Source organism: Mesocricetus auratus, unplaced genomic scaffold (genome assembly GCF_017639785.1).
Source record: "Mesocricetus auratus isolate SY011 unplaced genomic scaffold, BCM_Maur_2.0 Super-Scaffold_100024, whole genome shotgun sequence".
NCBI lineage: Eukaryota > Metazoa > Chordata > Mammalia > Rodentia > Cricetidae > Mesocricetus > Mesocricetus auratus.
Window position 1 is genome coordinate 12346649 of NW_024429205.1, and position 24570 is coordinate 12371218.

At 39.0% G+C, this 24570-nt stretch overlaps 1 protein-coding gene across 4 annotated transcripts in view; it reads right to left on the reverse strand.

Moving 5' to 3' along the window:
- Window positions 1-4713: 4713 nt before the first annotated feature.
- Window positions 4714-24570, reverse strand: part of Smc6 (structural maintenance of chromosomes 6) — a 54525-nt gene continuing 34668 nt past the window's right edge. For 2 of the 4 annotated variants that reach the window (XM_005079056.4, XM_013119871.3), the window contains exons 21-27: window positions 23640-23777; window positions 20924-21069; window positions 18761-18886; window positions 13746-13851; window positions 8068-8220; window positions 6064-6161; window positions 4714-5215 (exon numbers count right to left, since the gene is read on the reverse strand). In XM_005079056.4, coding sequence (XP_005079113.1) covers window positions 5101-5215; window positions 6064-6161; window positions 8068-8220; window positions 13746-13851; window positions 18761-18886; window positions 20924-21069; window positions 23640-23777 — 882 coding nt within the window. In that variant the 3' untranslated portion in view covers window positions 4714-5100. Of the gene's footprint in view, window positions 5216-6063; window positions 6162-8067; window positions 8221-12873; window positions 12946-13745; window positions 13852-18760; window positions 18887-20923; window positions 21070-23639; window positions 23778-24570 lie in introns of those variants that run through there. The other 2 variants (XM_040730708.1, XM_021232397.2) reach the window with 2 other exon arrangements.

Genomic DNA, 24570 nt, shown 5'->3' on the forward strand with positions numbered 1-24570 from the left:
CAGCGTTTCTCTGTGTGGCCCTGACCATTTTGGAACTCCCCCTGTAGATCAGGCTGGTCTCAAACTCGGAGATCCACCTGCCTCTGCTTCCCAAGTGCTAGGATTAAGACCCCTGAACCAACAGAATAATTATCTCCCCTCACACAAAACATGAAATGGTGATCTAGTCTTAGAACCATTGCAATAAGCACATTAAGTGGGAAAGAAAAAGCACACAGCTTTTACTTTAAACCAAGGGTAACTTGAAATTTCAGCTAGGTATATTTTGGTAAGCTTGATGGGAGCTCCAGCCTATTGTCTACATGTAAAATCTTACCAAGATTTTAAGTAGACACAATTCTTTTCCAAACTTTTTTATATTGTGCTTTTCTGTGTATGATGTATACATATATACTCTTTGTGTGCCTGGTGCCCACAGAGACCAGATGTCGAGTACCCTGGAACTGGAGTTACAGGCAGTTGTGAGCTGTTATGAGGGTGCCAGGAATCGATCTCCGGCCCTACTTGCTGAGCCACGTCTCCTGCCCCAGTGTGTGGATTAACAGCTTACAAACCCCACTGTCTTGGAAGAAGTTCACTGTGAGACTGGTATGGAATGAAACCTTAATAGTACTAACAGTCTTACCATTTAAGGGTAAAGACCCAGGAAACCCTTAGAAGGAGGCTTTCATTTGATGGGGGACTGTCCTTCTATATATGTTTCTTATTGGTTGATGAATAAAACACCCATTGACCAATAGCCAGGTAGGAAGCATAGGTGGGGCTACCAGACGAGGTGAATTCTGGGAAGAGGAAGGCAGAGAGAAGCCACCAGGGAAAGGCCATGTAGCTGCTGGAGTAACGTGCTGGATTATGGGTAAGCCACAGCCTCGTATGAATACACAGTTTAATAGAAATGAGTTAATAATTAAGAGAGAGCTAGCCAGTATGAAGCCCAAGCCATTGGCCAAACATTATTTGTGGTGTGTGTGTGTGTGTGTGTGTGTTCAAAACAGGGTTTCTTTGTGCAACTCTGGCTGTCCTGGAACTAGCTCTGTAGACCAGGCTGGCCTCAAACTCTTAAAAGCCTGTGCCACTACTGTCCAGCCAGAAGGAAGTTTTTTGCCTATAGAAGTCTTAAACACCCACCTTAAATCTTCCTGACACTGATGCTGTCGCAAGAGGATTACACTGTCTGACCTTCGATTTTTTTTCTTTTCCAAGTTGAAAGCAAGGTGCCATTTTATTAATAACTTTCAGTACAGGGCTTAGGCCTTTGGGGGCCCTGAGGCCAGTTTTTGTTCCTTTTGAGGAAGCCTGACAATGTGGGATTGGGTTTTGCACTGAAGCCTTTTTCTAAATTTGGAAAGCAGTCAGCATCTGGCACACAGGAATGTGATGTAAGCTTGGACTCACTGCCTGCCCTTACCTTGTTGCTCTCACCGTTTTATTACAGGCACTAGTCTTGACATTCTAGTTTATTGTGTGCCATTTCCTGTTTCCCAGGTTACCATGCAACACTTTACTTTGCTTCCTACTGTGTAAGATAGATCCTAATCTTAGAACCTCTGATTCAGTGTTTCTCACCAGAAGCATCCTTAAGACTAGGTAGGTGGGTTCCTGCGGCTTCCCCGAGGCCATTTAGATTTGCGACATTACATATCCAGTACCGTATGGATTATATTTAGTTTTATCACATTTACCTTCAAGCTTTGTTCCTCAAGCTATAAACAAACCACTCCAAACGTCAGTGTCTTGAAACAGTATCCTGTCCCTTAATTCCACAACCCCTTTGGTTTGTTCTGGCTTGGAATCTCTTCTGTTGTTACCAGACACAGCAGGCTTTGAAGAGCTGTGGGGTGGAAGGCACACCTCCTCCACCACTATCAGGGTGTCTCCACAGCAGCAATCTCAGCTCCCTCCCACAGCAACCTTGAGCAAAGCAGCTCACTCCTGTGGAGCCCAGGGGATCCATTTAAATGCCCTTGAATAATCAGAGACCAAGGTGGGAGTTTCACTTTTTTTCACTGTCTATTCAGATCTAGCCTGGGAAACCACACAATACTATCAGATTTCATTAACTGCAAGTTATATTCTACCCAGGGCCAGGAGGGTCTCCACAAAGCAAGGTCTTAGACCACGGGAGGGATTTACTGCGGTGGCCATCTGTTGAAGCTATTATCTGCTAAAGCAAATGAAGGGGAAATGAGGAAGCACTGTATATAAATGCAGACAGCAAGCCCATGAGCTGTGAGTTGAACCCTCTGCAATCGAGTCTTAGTAAAGCAGTGCCACCTCCACAACCAGGACCATCACTGACTTCCTTCACATCCCAGGGTTACTTCAGAAAGGGCCACGCTGGTGGCTTCAAGGACACGACTGCCAACCCCAAACACCTAGCTTCCTTCCAGTAGGCTCCACTACTGATGTCCCACTACTACCCAGTAACACCACAGGCTGGAAACCAAACATTTACCACATGGGACTTCAGGGGACACTGCAGCAATGGCTATGTAAATGCATTAACAAGTTATGAATTTGACTGGAATACTGACTGCCTGGGGACATTCGGAACATTCAGTCCAGTCCTACATCTCATTTGTATTCAGGAAAAGATTTGGTAGGGGGAGATAGGGTCTTGTTACATAGCTCTTCTTGGAACTCACGATCCTTCCGAACTTCTAGTTAGACATTCTGGATCCCTTCCTTTTCATCACATCCTGGTACGGTACATGAGCTAGTGCCCAGTTCGTTACACAGAATTTAAGCATCTGTCTCCAAATACAAACACCCCAAACAATATAATGCCAGTCCTCTCACACACAGAAGGGAATGGGAGAAATGAAAACTTGGAAAATATTTAAAATAAGTTGCTTATTAATTTTAGTCAGCTCATACTTTTGCTAAAACTCATTGTCATTTTGTGAATGGCTCTGATCATTTCCTGAGGAAGAACACTGAGTGTGCAAGTTTTAAAATCCAAAGCTGTCTTGGAACTTCTTGGAACTTCAGATCTACCTGAATGACACGTATAAATAAATCATTGTTCATGAAGAGGCCCAAGTTAGTCAGGTTCAAAACAAGCATGACTTTGATACATATAAATTTTAAGTTTTATTTTTGGAAGTTACACATAAAGGAACAATAGCTTTTAAATTTTTCCAACGGATGTTATTACTACTTAGAACACTGGATGACTTCATTTATGATGGAAACTAAAACTTCTGCACTGTCTTCAACAGGAGAAGCTCAGGATTTGGGGGCTGCACTTCCCATAATGCATTATCTTTAGCGGGATAAGTTCAGAATATGAGGGCTGCATTACCCATAATGCACTGCCTTCAGCAGGAGATGCTCAGGATCTGAGGGTTGGACTTCTCATTCTGTAGAAGCACATTTAAAACTACCACAAAAACTCAAAAGACTGAAACTCTTTAGCTAATTAAAATTAATATACTGGCCAATTCCACTTCACTTTTTATTTTATTTTTTGGCTTTTCAAGACAGGGTTTCTATGTAGCTTTGGAACCTGCCCGGAACTCATTCTATAGACTAGGCTGGCCTTGAACTTAAAGATCTGCCTGCCTCTGCCTCCCCAGTGCTGGAGTTAAAGGCATGTGCCACCACTGCCCAGCTTTCATTTTTTTATTTTTTTAAAAATGTATGTATGTTAAAATAGTTCTGATACAAATGAGTTAAACTGCTTATGATCGGCGGGGAAAGTTTAAAAAATTCAGCAGTTTCATCTTTCTTAGACTAGAAATGTTTTGGGTTTTTGGCAACTATTCTGAGAATATATTCTCTTCCCCACCAAAACAAAAATCAGTTTTTCTCAATAACTATAGAAGCATGCTTGCTTTTAAAAATAGCACTTTCTCAAAATACTTTTCAAGTTCATAAATATGTATTCTGACTCTTATTGCTGGTAATATAGGGAGTGCTTCTTGCTGCTATTCAGGGTTTATTTAAAGGCTAGCCCTAACCTTAGTAGCTAACAGAACACAGGCACTATAGTACTCTCATATTTTCTTTTAAAAAAATCTGAAGTACCAATTCTCACAGTAAACAATGTCTCTAAAATCAGGATTTACCGCATGTCAACTCACCATCAAGTGTAGACTATGACTCATGTAGCCACTAGTCAACCAAGCCACTCACCTCCGGGTCCTCCCAGCCCTGCTCTACCATTAAGTCATGTCCCCAGCTCTCAATTTCACTTTTACTTTAAGACAGGCTAAGCTGCCCAGGCTGGCCTAGAACTTGTGATCCTCTCGCACCCACCTTCCTATTGTCTGCACCACCGGAAACGGAGGGCTTTTACACTAGGCCACCACAGTACAGGCCAAAGTGGAAACTCTATCACACGGTCCTGGCACATTCTTCCTTGGGTAGAGGACCGTTAAAGGACAAAGGTGAAAATGTTGTCAGGATTGGCAGCACACCAACGTGGCTAATAAAAACCATCTTAAAATTGATGAAATGTAGTGATTAAAAACTGTTTCCCAAACCTATAGCTGTACCCTACGGTTAAAAAAAAAAATCAATGGCAAACAAAGATTTTTGCCCAGCATATCAGTCTTAATGCAGGTCTCTACACTTAGACATCAGTATGTCCAGTATGGCAAGTCTTGTCCACCGCATCCCCCTATTCCACACTAAGAAATCCCTCTTCCCACAGACATTTGTTAATTTTTAAAACTAGACCGTAACAACCTGGAAAAGCAAAACTAAACATCGGGTGGTCAAACTTTTATTTTAATTCTTACAAAATACTATAGAAATGAACCCAAACTGAACAGGTATGTACATGTACATATGTACAAAATTTTACTCCTGAAAAAATTTATAAAAGTAGATGGTAAAAACAAATAAAACACAGAAACTCCAAAGCAAGCAAACTTAAAAAGATTTAAAACCCGGTATTATGAAATTGGTTTTCACAAGGAAAGCAGTAGTAATTGTAACTATTGGCAGCGGCTGGTTTTCTAGGCTTCACACTCGATGGATCAGATTAAAGGAGCCTGCCTCTTCCATCTCAGAATCTCTCTAGTCTCGTTCTATTTCATCTGCCAGTCCAGATCCCCTCACAACCTTTCAGCAGGAGGGCAAGGCACTAAGTTGTCAACTTGTGTTGTCATCTTCCTCTTGAGTCACAGGTCGGAAAGGCAATGTGCTTTGCCCTCTTTCAGGATCAGACATTCGAAGAATTCTAATCAGTTTACTTGAAGGAAGTGAGCTAGAGGAAGCAAAATTAATCACTCAATTTCCCAATAAAGTTTTTATTCATTAAATACTTGCACTCTACCTAGGTTCAATCCCCAACAATATGAGCAATCAATGAATGAAAATTTTCTGCGAGATCCCATATTTGCAATTTGGATGAAAAGAAAATAAAAAAATTTCTATGCCAACAATTTTACATTTTCATTCTTGTCTAGAGTTACCTGAAGAATCCAAATCAAACTGCCACACAATCATGGGACTACTTTAGAACAGAGGGTTAATCTTCGATGGCAAAGGATGGATGGCAGAGCAGAGCTTTCTTAGTGTTTTTAAGTAACGGAAGATAAAAGAGGAGAGAATCTTGAATTGTTTCTTTGTCTTACACAGAATTATTAAAATCACTTTGTATTAGTTGGTCAAGAAAATCACAAAGTAGCAAATTCAAAATATAAACAAGTATAAATTACTTGTGAGACCATTCGTTTCTTAAAAAGGGGATAGGGCATGAATACAAGTCTATGCATCATCAAGCCAGGCGGTAGTGGCGCACACCTTTAATCCCAGCACTCAGGAGGCAGAGGCAGGCGGATCTCTGTGAGTTTGAGGCCAGCCTCGTCTATGTAGCTACATAGAAAAATCCTGTCTCGGAAAAAAACCCCAAAAAGTCTATGCATCTAGGAAAGCAGAAGTAATCTTCAGTGTGCTGAGCAAGAAAAGGGACTAACGTCCCCCGACCCTGGCATTTTAAATCATGCCAGCCTCATGCTGCTTTCACTCAGGACTGCTTTTGGCTGGCTGGGAGTGTGTGCGCGTGTGCATGTGTGTATGTGTGTGTATTCACAGAAAGTTTTAAGAAGTTACCTCATGCTTTGAGGGGTAAGCAAGATAAATTGTCTAAAACGTTGGGAATCTGCCATCTTAAGTATCATGTCCATTGCAATTCTCCTATTGACCATATCCTGAAGAACAAATGGTAAAAGTTAGGACTGGTTTTGCATCAGCTATTTTTATAAAAGCAACATTCTTTTGACTGAAACAAACTTCTAGAGTTTGATCCATTACTTTACATACAATGCCACGTAGTTCATTTATGAAAAAATAGTATCAGAAACTCTAAGAGGAATGTAACTGAATAAATATTCTCCCGGGTCATTTCTATACTCAGAGTATTTACATTATGGCTTCCTCTCTCAAACACAAGTAACAACCAAAAGAGTAAGAAAGTATACCAATAACACAATTATTACAGAATGAATCTCTGAGTACAGTAATAGTTAATTACTCAGGATAAATATAAAACATGTCTAGTTTCAAATTTATCAAGTTTCTTACACTTTAAAAAGTATGGCAGTCATAAGGCATCATCATAAAATCATCATCGAAAGATAAGCAGACTTGAATAAATAATGCATGAGAACTACCTAGGGATTTTAAAGGGTGACTACAACCAGGCCTATTTTTACAAACCACCTCTCCTGAAACAAGTGGAGGATGAACTGCAGCAGCAGCAAGACACAGTCTGAAAGCCTACCAAGAGAGTTTCACAGCAGCTGGAGGAAAGGACAAGAGGTAGCAGAGCCACATGCGGAGGGAGAAAAGGGTAGAACCTTCAGAAGAACAAACAAGGCCAGACAGCATCTAGGTCAAAGGGAAGAGTTAGTCAGATACACACGGGCTTTAGAGCTACATGACTAGGGTGGTAATGATAATTTGTCGTTAACAAAGTAAAAAAATTAGGAAAGAAAGAAGCGTTGAGAGAGAGAGACCCACTCAGTCTGAGACATACTGAGCTCAGAATGCTGGCAGTTTACTGAGTAAGCAGGCACACAAGTGTAGACTCCAAATGAGATATCAGGATGGGAAACGTCCATCAGGTAAGTCTATAAGCAGGTAGCGGCTTGGGGGGCTGTAGGGAGGGATGTCTAGTACATCACATCTACACATAAGTAGCCAGAAAAATAACAATACTGTAAAAAACAAACAGAAAACCTCAAACACCCAATGACATCAGAATTGGGAGGCAGAAAGTAAGACTAAAAAGAAGACACAGAAAATGTATATCCAGATCAGTGACATCAGAATTGGGAGGCAGAAAGTCAAACTAAAAAGCGGACACAGAAAATGTAAATCCTGAAGGAGTATAGAGGCTGTAAGAAAACACATCCCATGGGAGGGAGGACAGGTGCCAAGTACTCCAAAAACTACAGAACAAGCTCATGGATGACATCTAATAGATACATGCTGCTTTAGAGCCTGAACCCAGACTACGACGCATGAATAGTAAGGATGTCTATTTGACACAAAATCTCATCTGAACCTCACTGTAAGTAGCCCAATGAGGTAGCAAATAATAACATCCATTACATGGAGATCTGAGACACCTGAAGGATAAATCTAAGCCATTTGAAAATTGTAGCAGAACAAGATTTTAAAATCTTTGATTGTTTTTAACCTTTAAAAGTCAAATGATCTTGCATCTTTGTTACCTTTTTTGCCTTAATGTTACTCTCTTTAAAAAACTTGGCCATAACCAAAAGGACCAGTCTACAAAAGCCCTGTGTTAAGAAGCAAAGCTTTATGACATCTTCAGATTGATGGCAATAAGCTAGTTGGAAAAGATTGAAGGAGAGAAAGGCTGTCAAGTGGACACTCATGATGTGCATGGTAAGAAGACAAAGGCTGGAGTATGGCAGGGTCTCTAGAGGACCACACAGTAGCCATGGAGAGAAACGAGCTAGAGGGTCTTCCCACCACTAACATCACACACTAATGCGGCAAGGCATGACCTTCCCTGTTGTGGGGAAACTCTTCCTTTCAAAACGTTCCAACCAAATAAAAATTAGAAAACTTAAAATGCAACAATACCATGTAGACATCAAACTCATCCAGGCATCTGAAAGGTGATTCGGCAATGGACCACAGGGAAAGAATGAAGCACACTGTGGAGAAAGAACGTTCACCGCCGGACAAAGCACGCATGTCATTGAAGGAAGCTTTATTTCCCTCTCCAGGCTGAACCTTTAAGGGTGATCACAAGGAATAGGTTTATAGTTAAAAAAAAAAAAGAGAGAGAGAGAGAGAGAGAGAGAGAGAGAGAAGGGGTAAAGCTAAGATCATTCAGAAGTTTGAAAGAATCTACTTCATTCAAAATATTTTATACTATAACAGTAAGCTATCCAATTTTTGTTTCACATTAAAAGAATTAACTTGAGGGGCTGGAGAGATGGCTCAGAGTCAAGATGCTTTTACAGAGGACCCAAGTTCATGTCCCAATACCCACAATGCATGCCCATCTATAAGTAGTCCAGTTCCAGGTATCTGATGCCTTCTTCTTGCCTCCACAGGCACTAGGCATGCATGCACTTGGTGCATAGACATACATGCAAACCAAAAAGTTCATGCACCAAAAAAAAATTTTTAAAAATCAAATTGAGCACTTTTTAATCACCTTAATGCAACCTAAAAGCTATGACAACAAATCCAATATTTAACTCAACATTATTCAATAAAATAAACAATTTAAACTAGTACTTCTAAAACTGTTACCATGTTAAACATTTAAAGTACTGAGATAGTTTTTCATTCCTAGAATTATAGTGACATCTAGTGGCATCAAAGCTTTAATAATTAAGATTGTCAAAACAGACCCACTTGAAGAGGCTTACCAAAAAATGGGAATGGATTGAAAAACATTTTAAAAAATATTTTCTAAAATTCTCCATAGTAACAACAAATCAATTCATATTAAAATCATTCCTTTTGCATAATTTCCTGAGACAATAATATAAAGATGCATTCTATTTTATTTTAACAAAACTGCAAACATACTATACATCTAACAAAGTGGAAAGATGGGTTTTATGTGTCAGACATATGCTGCTCTCAAATGAGCGTATAATCAGTTTTTGACTTTCTAAAAGACAGTCTGAATTTAAATGTATACTGTGTATCATTTTTGGAAGACACAATGCCCCTTGGGGAAAAATATCATATGAGAACATAAGCATTCATGTTCCTTGAATTTACATCCAAAAGTAGATGGATGGTTTCAAACTAATGCCACCTTCTTCCCAATAGCACTGTAGTAGCTCTGACTCCATCCCGGGTTTCCAATCTTGTTCACTTCCATCATCCTCACTAGGGTACTAAAGTAGCTAGTGAGGTAAACATTTGCACTTCTCTGGTGACTAACAATCCTGAGCGTTGTCCATGTGCTTATCCTCCATTTGTGAAACCAGATTTACTCGTTTAAGTCTTTGGTGATTTTGAAATGGGCTCAAGTCTTTTATTTTTATTATTATTTTATTATTATTATCAAAAATTCTGTACCAAAAATTATCTTTCCCTAGACAATCACCTCCCTTATTGCAGTTGCTTTTTAAATTGCTTTTTGTGTACCATTTTTAAAATCTGCATGAAAGTACTTTATTTTTTATTAACAGGCAAGGGTGGTGAATGTTAACGAAGCATGGTGTGCTTACTGTTATTCAACTTCTCCCTCTCCCCTCCACAATGTGTAGAGATCATTATTATGTGTTCAGATTAATTCTTGAACTTCCCATGAGAATATGTACTATTTGTTATTCCGTGCCTCATTTATTTTACTTAAGATCACATCTTCTAGATTTATCCATTTTGATGCCAACAGGATCTCATTCTCGTTAAAAGGCTAAATATCACTTCATCATGTAATCTACTATATTTTCTTTATTTATTCATATACTGATTGGCAAAATGATTCCCTAATCCAGAAGTTTTATTATTTTACATGTATTAATTTTAATCACTTTTTACACTGAATGTGGGACAAAGGGTCATCTATTTTGTTGTTTTACCAAAAGGACACACAATAATCTGAATGTAAGTAATCCACGAAATGATCGTCTACCCACAGGTTGTAGTAGTGTCTGCTTGAGGAGGGAGCCATATGCTCGGCCTGCTTTACATTCGTCACTGTTTTGTTGACACTGGACATTTGCTTATTTTTTGCTCTCACAGTTTTATGAGCTGTGTCTGAATTCCTAATTGTCTTCTCCTAGCTTTCTGAGATACACCACTAATGCTGGATCTACCTTCCCTCCTTCAACACCTATAGTACATTTCTAATTCCTTTAAGAAAGTGTTACAATGTCTCCAAGTTGTGCTATGCTTTACGTTTTTTATTGTTGAAGAAAATTACCTAATTCCTTTAATCATTTAGAAATTTGTTGTGTAATTTTATAAACCATTTGAGAATCTTTAGGTATTCTTTTATTTCTAAAATTTCATTCAATTTTGAAATATATTCTATATAATTTTAATTCTTTAAAACTTACTGAGATTTTTAACTGAAGACAAGAAAATGGTCTAAGCTGATAAATGTTCCATAGGCAGTTCTCAAAAATTATAATCCAACCAGGTGGTGGTGGCTCACACCTGTAATCCCAGCACCCAGCACTTGGGAGGCAGAGGCAGGCGGATCTTTGTGAGTTCAAGACCAGCCTGGTCTGCAAGAGCTAGTTCCAGGACAATCTCCAAAGCCACAGAGAAACCGTGTGTGTGTGTGTGTGTGTGTGTGTGTGTGTGTGTGTGTGTGTGTGTGTGTGTGTGTGTGTGTATGAAAAATCTCTCCTCTCTCTCTCTCTCACACACACACACACACACACAAATTATAATCCATCACAGTGTTCTATGTTTATGCTAGTTGGTCAATTTGGTAAATACAATAAGGCTTGTATAACTTTATTTTTAATATGATTTTTCCATTACTTAAAGTTCTAAATTTTCCACCTATATTTAACTCTTATTTTGCCTTTTGGTTCTCTCAATTCTTTCTATATTTACTGTCTTCTGAATATACAAATTCATATATTTTTCAAGTTAACTTTCTATGACATGCCTTTGCTCCATGCTTTTGCTTAGGATCCTACTTGTCCTTATGTAATAATTAAAGTCTCCCTCTAACAACTGACTCACAGTTTTATACACAAAGGCCTAATGTAATTATTGGCAACTAAATTTTATTTCTCACTATTTTATGTTTGTCCCCCATGTTCTTTGTTGTCTTCTGTCTTTTGATTATTTTGAGATGAGGTTTCACTCTGTAGCCTAAAAGTGGCCTCTTAATTTGTGTTAATCCTCCTCCTCCTTGAGCATTCCAAATGTGATTAGACATATCTGGCTTCTCACTAAGTAGTTTCTTTTTCTACTTCTTTCATTTGAACTTTAGTATGCATTCACCTGACAGTCTTTGCAGTGGTTGTTCTTGAGACATTTACATTATGATTCATAACAGTAGCAAAATTACAGTTCTGATGTAGCAATGAAAATAATGTTGTGATTGAAGTCACCACAACACGAACTGTATTAAAGGATCGTAGCATTAGTAAGGTTGAGAACCACTGACATAGCAGAACCTTACTGTCTATTACTTTAGCCTTCAGTTAATGGAAGACTTCAAATAGTGTTCTTCCCTTTCAAAGTTATAACTATCTTAGCTCTTTTGAATCTCCATATACATTTTTAGGACCACCTTATCAATTTCTACAAAAAAGACTGGAGTTATTTTGATACAAATGGTGTTGAATCTATAGGTCAATTGAAGAACTAAAAGTTTGACATGTTGAATTGTGAATGTGTTGTATGTATATATTCTTATATATGCACAAGTGTGTGCATATGTGTGTGAGAGAGAGTTGTTTTCCTCAATCAGGGTCTCTTATTGAACCTGAAGCTCACTGATTCAGCTAGACTTGCTGACCAGAAGCTCTCCCTATGGATTGGCTTGTCTCTGCCTACGGAGCTCTGGGATTAGTGTGTGGTGTTTATTCAATGCTGGAGATCCAAACTCAAGTCCTAATGCTTGCACAGCAAGCCCTTTACTACATGGGACATCTCCCTAGACCCCGCTGAGGCTTTTGAGCTTTGACAGCCATTGATTTCTCATTTAGGTCTTCATTAATTTCTCACTACTTCTTTTGGCTTTTCAGGGTATAGGTCTTAGATACTTTATGTCAGATCTATGTATTATAATGCTGTTATAAATGGTATTTTAAAAGATCAATTTTTGATCATGTTGCTAATATATAAAAAAACAAATCATATTTGAATGTTGATTTTGTCTGTAACCCTGCTAGTTGCATTTAGCTATTTTAGTTGCTTCTTTTATAGATTTTATCAGATTTCCAGCGTAGATGACCCTGTCAATTATAAATATAAGGGATGTGACTTCTTTATCATCCCTTTCTTTTGTTCCTTGATTTTGGCTAGAATTACCGGTACAACTAATAAATAAATGGTGAGCAAGGACAACCTGCTTGGTTCCTAATTGTATGATAGGGACTCAAATCTTTCTACTTTATGCTTGATGTTTTATGTAAGAACAGATATTCTAGCTGACAAAATCGCCCACTAAGTTGGAGCAAGTTTCCATTTGACTAGGACATACATGTGCTAAGGCTGATTGACAGTTAATTTAGGAGAAAGCTGGCCTGGAGTGGCTTTGCCGCCTTAGGCATTGGTGCCTTTGGCTAGCCATACACAACTCTACCCTCAAGAATGAACTGAAATACTAGTCATGTGCCTAACATTCCACAAGCCCTACTGTCTTATCTCAGAAGCCCTCATTACCACCAAAATTCTGAGATCAGCAAATGCCTCCAGGAAATAAAATATCCAGCAATGTTAGCTTACTTTGGACAGGCTCTCCCACTTCTTGGAATTTCAATTCATCTAGTCGCTGTTGCTTCCACAGCTTTCCAATGTCTTTAAAAATAGAATTTTTGTAATTTCCTTGGATTTCTTGCACTTTTGCAGTAAAAACAATGGGTTATCATGACATACTACCCCCCAACCACAAGTCTAATTCCTCCCGGTACTTTTAAATCTGTATCTTTAAATAACTGAATCTCAAAACTAAATGGTGGGTAGAGAGATGGTGAACATAATTTACCAGTGGAAATTTTAAGAAAGAAAGGGCAAAACTAACTTCAGTTTTTGTTTAAAATGCCGAAGTTCTAAATGATAAGGGCATTCCAAATATTTACTGTGAATATTAGAATAGAAGGATAAAATTATGGTAACAAGAGCAGCAGTTACTATTCAAAGTGGGTAGTTGTTTTTTTAATCTTCCTATATAATTGTTAATCCATATCCCCACACCACATACTCTGTACCAATTTTCACAACAACATAATCTACAAAGGTGAATACAGCAGAGACACTATGAGGTAGAAGCTTTTTGGTTTCCTACAGCGGGACTAGAGACAATGGACTTTTTGTGTCTTACATGGTGCTGTGCAAAAATTTAAAACATGAGTGGACGAAAAGATGAACACTTGTTAGACTGAAAATAAAACTATACTTAGCATCCTAAGAAAACAATGTGACTGGGGGGGGGGGGATCTAAGCTACTAGCTTTATTAAAGGCAACTTAATGTTAAACATACAACCACAGATCATCTGAGAAATTCCTGTTTGTTTTCTAAAACTAACAGGATAAGGTTGATCAAGTTTTCATCAAAAGAAAAAAACCAATGCTAAAGAAACAGAGTCAAGATACTTACTGATATACTAAGAGTTTCATTCTTGTGGTCGAAATTCATTTTTCCACAATAAGCCCGTTGAGACAATAAGTTGTCAAAGTATAATTTGCAGCGCAATGTCAAACACCTTCAAATAAAATAATTTGGCACATTATAATATAGAACTAACTGTATGTTCAACATGGTATAAGCACAAGCAACTATGCCAATGTTTGGACAACAGCTATCCATTTTAATAAGTGAATTTAAGATGATTTTCCCTGTTTTTTAAGCTCATAATTTATTTTTAATTTTTAAGTTTTATTTATTTAGAGCTGGGCGTTGGTGGTACATGCCTTTAGTCCCAGCACTCAGGAGGCAGAGGCAGGAGGACCTCCGTGAGTTTGAGGTCATTCTTTTCTACAGAGCAAGTTCCAGGACAGCCTCCAGAACAAAACAGAGAAACTCTGTCTCGAGAAAAACAAACAAAAAGATTTGTTTATTTAGTACGTGGTACTCCATCATTTCTTCTCTATCAGTAGAGAAGGAAACTTCTGCTGCCTCAATTCCCTTTTCCCCTATGTTTTTGTGTATGTACATGTGTACATAAGCATATAAAAGAGAACAACCTCACCTGTCATTCTTTGGTGCTATTCACCTTGATTTTCTTGTGTGCATGCCTTTTTTTTACTATTAGGTTTATGTGTGCTTTGCCTGCATGTTTGCCTGTGCATGACATACATGCAATATCCACAGAGACCAGAAGGCAATGGATCCTATGACTAGAATTGTAGATGGCTATATGGGTGTTAGGAACTAAACTCCAAAAGATGAACCAGTACTCTTAGCTGCTGAGCCATCTCTCCAGTTCTGTCTACCTTATTTCTTAGGCAGTCTCTCATTGTTCTCATTGCTTGCCTATTTAGGAAGCTGTTTTACTAGTGAGCCCTAGAAATCCTATTCCTACCTCCCCAGTAATAAAATTATATGTATTACTATGCCTGATTCTTGTGTGCCCAGTTTTTAATGTGGGGCACAAAACAGGGACTCAGACTCAGGTTGGTTCTCACGCTTGCACAGCAAGACTTCACCAGTTGAGTTATGCCCCAGCCTTCCATTCTTTACTTATCTACCTTTCTCTTTATCAGGATGAAGTTGCTGTGAGCATCACACTGTCTCAAACTTTGGCAATGAAAGCCCTTTAAGCTGTCTTCTAAGTCTTTCTGTCATCACTTTGAGGGGGTGGCTAGGGCTGGGGTGTGAGCCATAACAAGAGACTTAATCTATGCCTCCCATACACAGCTTTGCTATCAGTCTTTTTTATATATAAGACCCTGGTTACTTTTAATGAGGGGACCATAGTCAGAAAATAAGGTCCGGGTAAGAGAAAACTGGCAATTTTTCTGATCATCTCTACTCACTAATGAGTTAAAGCCTATTTTCTCAACACAACTATGACTTTCGTCCTTACTGTTTCCTGTCCTAAACTACATAAACTCTCCATACTAAAAGACAGAGAAACCGGTTTTCTTTCTTTCTTTGCTGCCCTAGTACTGGTATTTGGATTGCAGAACTCCCTACTAATACACTTCAATACTTCAATGTACTGGCTGTTTTCATTCGCCGGACTTCTATCATCAACTGCCAGAAAATAAGAAGGTTAGAGAAGAGAGATGACTCTGACAAGTTGCTCATTCTTGTTCACATCAGTAGTAAAGCCTGTATTAAGGTAAGACACTATGATGGTTAGTGTTGTTAAGATGGCAATCCACATAGTCTGGGAAATGGTCTGCGCATAACTGTAGTGGACTTTTTATTGGACTAATCAATGCCGGAATAAAGCAGGTAGGACCATCTCTTGGGCACAGAATCCCGAACTATGTTAGAAGGGAGCAGAAGAGTGCACATTCACACTTCATTCTGCTTCTTTCCAGCACCCCAGAAGCTTCAAATGCCTACTGCCTTGATAGTCTCTGCCTTGACCCGTGAGCACAAACAAACCCTTCCTCTCAAGCTGTTTCCTCAGAGTGTTTGTCGCAGCAACAGGAAAGTGAACTCAGACCAAGAAAGCAGAACTTTTTTTTTGTGTGTGGTTTTTTCGAGACAGGGTTTCCCTGTATTGTTTTCAAGGCTGTTGGTCCAGCCTGGCCTCGAACTCACAAGAGATCCGCCTGCCTCTGCCTCCCGAGTGCTGGGATTAAAGGTGTGCGCCACCACCGCCCGGCGAAAGCAGAACTTTTACAGAGACTATTTAAATGCTACTTTCTATTTAACAACAGAGAAACAAACTACACTACATCTAGAAAACATGTACATAATAGAAACTTAAACTGAATTTTAAATTTAAAATAAATAAAAATTAAATGCTATTTATTTAATTTTTCTAAAACTCTTCAAAACCCAGATAAAATGTATTAAACAAGAGTTTTCAATTTGGATACCAAATGGCAAAAGTAGTTCCTGTCAAAACAATGTCTGAAAAACGTTAAACAAATGAGCTGAAGAGCCCTATACTTCCATGCAGTCTGGAGAGCACCGCACGAGAGCAGAGGGAGGAGGGATGGATGCCCAGGAGACAAACCGCGGCGCACGCACCACAGTTGTCCAGTTACCCTGATCTGATCTGAGCACACGATCTATGCACGTGCACTGAGATGCCACACTGTGTCCTACAAATTTGCAATTAAATTGTCCACTATAAACACCCTTTTAAAAAAACTCAACAACTAGTGCCAGGCAGTGGTGGCACACGCCTTTAATCCCAGCACTCGGTAGGCAGAGGCAGGTGGATCTCTGTGAGTTCGAGGCCAGCCTGGTCTCTATAGCCAGTTCCAGGACACTCAGAGCTGTTATACAGAGAAACCCTTCCTCAAAACAACAAAAACAAAAAGAGAAAAAGAAAAGTAAACAATTCAACAACGAGAAACATGCATTTCGAAGTTTACTACTGTCCAAGAATACGACAAAACATTTTATTTTTAAAGCCTTACCTATTGGCCAGCAAGATGGGCCCAAGAGCCTGCCACTAAAGCTGGCTCCTGAGTTCAGTTCTGGTTCGTGAAGAAAGGAAAAAGACAGACTCTTGCAAATTGTCCTCATCTCCACATGCCAGGTCACAGCATACAGTACACACAAACACCCCAAATAATAATCAAAAAAATTTAAGGCCACCTCTGAATTTCTCCATATATACAATAGCTAAGTATATTTTCTTTCTTTCTTTCTTCCTTTCTTTATTTTTATTTATTTATTTATTTTTGGTTTTTCAAGACAGGGTATCTCTGTAGGTTTGGAGCCTGTCCTGGAACTCTCTTTGAAAACCAGGCTGGCCTCGGAGTCACAGAGATCCACCTACCTCTACCTCTGCCTCCCTTTAGTGCTGGGACTAAAGGCGTGCACCAACAACACCCAGTGTATTTTCATTGCCTTAAAGTCACAGAATTTCGGGACTAGGAAGTTGATTGCTCAGTTGTGGAGGTGCCTGCCAAAGTGTGAAGACCCGAGGTTGAATCTCTAGAAGCCATACCAAAAAACAAAAAAAACAAAAAACACATAGCCTCATGCTCCTGTAGCCCCAGCACTAGGGGGAAAGGGAGATAGACACGTGTAGATTTCCTAAAGCTCACTGACCAGGCAACCTAGCCAAATAGATGAGCTTCAGGTTCATCGAGAGATGCTGTCTGGAAATTTTTAAAAATTGGGGGGGGGGGGGGGGAGGGGGCTAAGGAAACATGCTTGTTATCAACCTCAGGCCTCCTCCACACACACATGCACTGCAACACACACACACGCAGAAATTGGGATATAAAGACAAGTAAAAGGCATTACTGAGAGATTGTCTGGAGAACACACAGGCAAACAGAACTACAGCTGCTCGGGAATAAGGATGTTAACAACTATATCATGTATCATCTGTTTTCCAGCTTTTTTCAGCTTCTTGTGATATAAGTGGGGGATCTATTCACTCCTGGTAGACCGTGCATCTTTGAGCATTGTCTTAGTTAGGGTTTCTTTCTGTTGCAGTGAAGAGACACCAAAACAACAGCAGCTCTTACAAAGGAAAACATTCAATTGGGATGGCTTACAGTTGGGAGGTTTAGTCCATTATCACCATGGTGGGAAGCAAGGCAGGCAGACATGGTGCCAGAGAAGGAGCTGAGAGCTCTTATATCTTTGACTCACAGGCAACAGGAAGTGCTCTGAGACACTGGATGTGGCTTGAGCATATATGAGACCTCAAAGCCTACATTGACACATTTCCACAGCGACACACCTCCTTCAACAAAGCCACACCTCCTGATAGTGCCACTCCCTCTGGGCAACACTTCCTTTCAAAACATCAGAGCCTGGCATTGATGGCGCCCACCTTTAATCCCAGCACTCAGGAGGCAGAGGAAGGCGGATCTCTGTGAGTTCGAGGCCAGCCTGGTCTGGTCTACCAAGCAAGTTCCAGGACAGGCTCCAAAAACAATACAGAGAAACCTTGTCTCGAAAAAACAATAAACAATAAACAAAAAACAAAAAAAACAACCAACCAAACAAACAAACAGAAAAACCACCACCACAGATATGATATTAGTAGCTTGTTTCCTTAATTATTTATTCAACCAATGTATATCGAGCACCAGCTATATGTTAAGCACAGTTATAAATACTGGTAATGAAGTAAATAAAACAAAGGTTTGTAATGACGAAGCTATACCATTCTAGCAGATCATAGTAAAGCAATTGAAATACTGTCTTAGGAGGCTCTACCAACCTCCCTTAGTAACATAGTAACATACAATTTCCAAGAGTAAATAAAATCAGTTGCTTCAGTACCACTAGCTTCCCACTCAAATGACCTACTAGGCATTAACCAAAATCTGAGAGCTATCTAATAAACGCTACCTAACAGTGGAAAAGTTGGGGCAACCTGCTGTTTTGGTCCTTTCAGATCAGCATTCTGATTCAACTACAGATTCCAAATGTGGATCAAGCACCCACAGTATCTCATACTGCTGGACTGAGGAAAGAATAATGTGAAAACAAACAAAAAGAGATTAAAATACACTTACCTTCTAAACTGTTGGTATGTTTTGTACCTATGAGTCATTATTTCTTCTAGTAATTTAATGAACCTTCTTAAAGTCCTTACTTTATTATCCAGATCAAGATAGGTTTCTCTTGCTTCCTGGTACTGCCTATTTTATGAATAAAATATTCAGTAAATAAATACAAACATACAAGTAAAGTCTCAAACATATTTTACTGGAGAGAGAAGGGAAAGAAGTAGTGTTGAGAGGGCCTAAAAACAGTGAATCCATGAATTTCTAGTCAAAGTATATTCCCACAAAGAATGAACACTAATGGAGAGAGACAATGCAACTGTGAAGGGAAGAACAAAACCCAAGGCTTAGAAAATGAGCGAGATGGAAAAGGTACGTGTGTGAGTATCCAGGGAGGTTCAGGGCTAGCAGATATCAGAAAACGCTAGTAAACTGGCACTTTCTAAAAAGAGTCACACCAGAAGATTCTCTTAATAACAGATGTCAACAAGGGAACAAAGAGACACAAGGTCAGTATTAGAACCTCTCCATTCTAAACAAGATAGACCAGCAAGGTAAGGAAGGCATGAAACTATTCAAAAATGCCACAATGGAAGGAAACCAACAGTCGGATACTCTCTCACTAAATCTGAAGCTTATTTGTCTAGAATGGCTGGCCCATTGCGGACCTACCTAGCCCTGGTGCAGGGTTACAGACAGCTGTTCCCCCCCGCAAGGTTTACAAAAACACAGGAGACCCAAATACAGGAGGACACTGTGACTGCACAACAAGAATGTTACATAGTCACTCTCCCTCCCCAACTCATTCATACTTACATATATATATATATAATATATATATATATATTATATATATATATGCAATACTGAGAATCAAACCCTGGACCTTGGGTATGATAGGCAAGTATACTACTATTGAGTGGCATCCACAGTCAAATAATGGAGTTCACTATTATTTATTTATTTATTTATTTATTTATTTATTTATTTATTTATTTAGGTTTTTCAAGACAGGGTTTCTCTGTATTGTTTTGGAGCCTGTCCTGGAACTCGCTCGGTAAAACCAGGCTGGTCTTGAACTCACAGACATCCTCCTGCCTCCGCCTCCCGAGTGCTGTGATTAAAGACTGTACCACCACTGCCCGGCTGGAGTTTACAATTTTTTTAAGTGTGATATACTGCCTCCAGAAATTTCTTAATAGTCTGATTTTCCCCCAGTGTTTTGAAAATGAAGCTGAGATCACTTACTTTCTCAAACTTGCTTTTAAAAATTATTTATTGTGTGTATTTGTGTGTATTTCTGCATGCTCCACGACACATGTGGAGACTGATGGACATCAATGTCGTCAGTTCCCTCCTTACATGATATGGGTTCCAGGGATTGAACTCAGGCCACCAGGCTTGGCGGCTGCAATATCTTACTGGATCCCTTCTCACCCTTTTGTAACATAAAAAGGGATTTTGTAAAAAAGCTGTAATTTTACTATTCTTTAACCATTCTTCAGTGCTGTGTACTATTGTTAACGTTTCATTAAAAAAAAAAACCTACATAAGAGGATTGGTATAGTTTCTCATTTTAGATTATGTTACAATATAAAAGTAGTGATCCATTTAAAATTGCAACAAATATTCCCAAAAAAATTTTGATTCATACTGATGAAGAGTTTTAACAACTATACGCTAGGTTTCCTCTAGATTCTACTCATTACAGATTCTTTCACTTCCTCTTCCTAACAACCCAAAGTTACTATAATTATACTCATGATTGGCCAGAGTCTTGGTAGCAGACGACAGCGAAAACATGAACTCCTCTGAAAGCCTCTCTTTTTATCAGTAATTTAAGGATACCCACTTCACTGAGACCACAGTGACCACGGCTCTTAGTGACTAACTAATTGCATTTGCTCTCATGCATGTGGAAAACAGCTTCTAATTATTCTGATTGGCAATTCTTGATCACTTATAAAGCTCAATATTTTCCTGTCCATGTTAAAATATCATTCCATAATTTAGGTATTGTTCGTTGTTAATAATGCCCATCTTACAAACTACTTCAGTAAAATTACATACTGATGGCAACCCTTCATCCAAATTAAATTTACACATAAAATGATTCTGTCTTAATTATATCCTTGGAAAATACACTAATGTAGAAAATAAATGACTGCTTACTTCATTATTTCTTCCCGATCTCCATGACTAGCATGTTCTGCCTGTATTTTTTGTCTTAATCGATTAATTTCTTTGTCTAGAATCGATGCAGATTTTTTTACTTCTATCCGTTCTGGGCAGATTTGTCTTGCTTGTGACATTTTCTCCTAGGAAAAGATATTCAGATCTTAAAAACTTCTTTGTTATGATAATTCAGTATACTAATTCTTTCAAAATATGCAAAGCAAAATAATCTTAAATTTAAGACATGCACTTAATACCAGTGTTTTTCTAAGGTTTATTATACTTAATTATATTTGTATACATAAGTATAGATGCCTGTGAAGGCCAGAGATATTGGATCTCCCGGGGGCTGGAGTTATAAGCAGTTGTAAACACTACACATGGGTGTTGAAAAGCACATTCAAGTCCTGCTCTTAGTTGCTCTCCAACCCACATTAATGATGTTTTTATTCATGTTTTAAAATGAAAAAATATACTTACATGTCATTAGAAATGTACTGTCTTTAGGATATACTCTGAAGAACAGAGAAATGGAAAACACAAATAGACCATCTTGTTTATAGACAATGAAAAATGCTAAGATTTTTCTCACACAATATCTATTTCATACCATAATGTACAATATTATGGTTGGAATAAATATGGAAACAGATTAAGTGTTCCACTCATTTCCCTTATGACCTAAAGCAAAGACAGAATCCAGTTTCAGGCTACAAGACTGCCTTCAATTTATTCCCTAAAAACACAGTGGTCGCTTAACTGTGAACAGGCACAGCTAGCAGGAGCTAACCCCTGCCACCACACACCCTAGTGATGCAGAGGCATATCCTGATGAAGTTGCATGCACTTAAAGAGGAATGCCAACTGAGAGAGCCACCTTCTAGACCACTGAGACACAATGGAAGACAATCTGGTCTAGTTAAGTTCTCACATTTTGAGGGACACTAAGTCTCCTCTGTCAACTCACTGAAACACCTGTTTCTCTGTAGGAAACAAAAAACTCAAGACAATTTGTTTTTTTTCTAGAGACATGACACTAAAGAAAAAGGCTCTTTGAGAGGAAGTGTGAAAGATAACATAGCAATGTAGAAATAAGGATGAAAACAAAAGAGTATGGAAAATAAAGTAGCAGAGACATAAGGGAGAATAGGGGGGAGAGGGAACTAACCAAAAAGAAACATGTATGAAAACCCCATATGGTAGCCCATTTTATTACTCTATAGTTAATTTAAACTAAAAAGTAGATATTGTATGGAAACCTAATCCAATACACTTCTTAAAATATATATATATAACTAAATGGAATCATCAAGTAACAGAGGAGACAAAGCTACAATTAGACATTGCTTGTCACCAAATGAAACCTCCAATTCAAGGAATGGGTTACATTTAAACAAACTGCTGAATGGTCCCTTTGGACACCTCCAAACCCAGGCTATTGCCAAGATAATTATTGCCTGCTCTCCACAAACTGATGGTAAGAACCTACCATCAAAGACAACATCTATAAAAAACAAACAACAACAACAAATCACTGAACTGGTGTCCAGTCAGTCTTCACCTCAACCAACTAGTGTTTGTGGTACTGGAAGGCACTCTGCACACTACCGGACAAGAAAGGTAAGCAGCAATGTAAATACTACAGATCCTTCAATCTACAATAGTGCCCTTCATGCAAGATACATCGGTAGAGTGGTGGCACAGAAGTGGAAGAAACAAATCACTATCTGATTAGAATTAAGGCCCGCTCCATGAGATGGAACCCACATCCTGCACTGCCCAGTGGTCAAGCACCTGAGACTAGATAGATAGGTCATGGGCCTAGGGGAAAGTAGGCCCTTGCTCAGCCATCATCAGAGCTTTCTCTCACAGCAAATGGCAACAAATAGAGACCTACAACTGGACAATTTGCAGAGAGGGGGCGGGGGAAGACCTTCGAACACTCCATTCTAAATGGGATGTCTTCATCAACCCCCTCCACGCCCTCAGGGTTGAGGAACGCTGCAGGAGAGAGGGCAGAAACATTCTAAGAGCCACAGGGGACAGAGAACACCAAAGCAGCAAGGCCTTGCAGACACTATAGGGCTGACACACATATATGAACTCACAGACTGCAGCACGATGCACAGGCATGCAAAAGTCTAAGCCAGAAAGAATCCCAGTGCTGAGACACAGCCCCATCCCTACACCAGAAGCTATCTCCAAATGATAACTACCCACAAATGGAAATCCCCAGGACTTTCACTAGCTATACAAACCACACATAAGGGCAGGTCTCATGCCCAGCAGCACATGGCCAACACCAACGAAACAGATCTTTTGCATTATGGTTTATGGTTTTATCTTTATGGGTTTTCAGTGTGTGACAAGATTTCTGTGTGTGATAATGTGTGTCTCAGTATCTGTACATGTTTTTTAGTTTTTTCTTTTCTATTTTTTTTTGTTTTTCCTATTCTGGTTCCCTTGTTTTTATTTTATCACTTTTTTCAGAAGTCTGTTTTCTTATGATAAAGAAAATGTGTAGATTTTGGTGGGACAGGTGGGGAAGATCTGAGGAAGAGGAAACCATAATCAGAATATATTGTATGAAAAAAATCTATTTTCAATAAAAAAGTAAAAGTAATAATAACTCTTAAAATTGCAAAAAAAATTAATGATTAAAATTACAGATAAATAATTTGAAAGGAAAAAGCAAGGTAAACCATTGGCTAACCTGCAGCTCCTTTTCCTTCATGTCAAGTTCTCTTCTCTTTTTATTTAAGGTGTCCAAGTGCTCTTTCTGCTTATCTTCATAATGCTGCTTTCCCCGTTTCTGGCTATCCACTTCAGAGTCAGCAAGATTTAATTCATCCTGTTTCAATAAAGACAACACAATCTATAAAGGAAGGATCATTAACAGTGGGGTGGATGCTCTGGGGCTTTGGGAATAGGGACAACATAGCTGATGAAGTGCCCATTGTACTTTTTAGATAGGGAAAAACCCACATGCCAAGACCTCAATGATCTCATAACCTCCCCACAACACCTCTGACTAACAGCGAGTATACTCCCAAGTACTTAGGAATTCAATTATTTTGTTCAAAATCATCTTGGTTTTGCTACTTACAGCTACTGTGACATTATGGGGGGTAGAGGGAGAGAATGAGGAAGAAGAAAAAGTTGCTGACAGTACTTGATTACAAACAGTATTACCAAAGAACTCAGCTCCTACCTTTCAACGATCTGAAGGTAAGGCAAAGAGCTAAGATAAAAAATTCTTATTGCCCTTTATTGAACTTAAGAACTCCCAAGAGCACAGCTTGCTTGATCTTAGATATTAATTAAGCACAAAGAATGCAAAATAGAATGTAGAGCACAAAATAAAACAATAGAAGCAGAAAGGGAAAGCTCAGGGGTATAGTGCTTACACAGTTTGCATATAGAAAAGCCTGAGTTTGTTGAAGCAACACATACAACATAAAACAAGAACAAATAAAAAAAGACCAAAACATAGCTTGCTCTGCAGGGCAGTGGTGGTGTACACCTTTAATCTCAGCACTCAGGAGGCAGAGGCAGGCTGATCTCTGAATTCAAGGCCAGCCTGGTCTATAAGAGCTAGTTCCAGGACAGCCTCCAAAGCCACAGAGAAACCCTGTCTGGAAAAA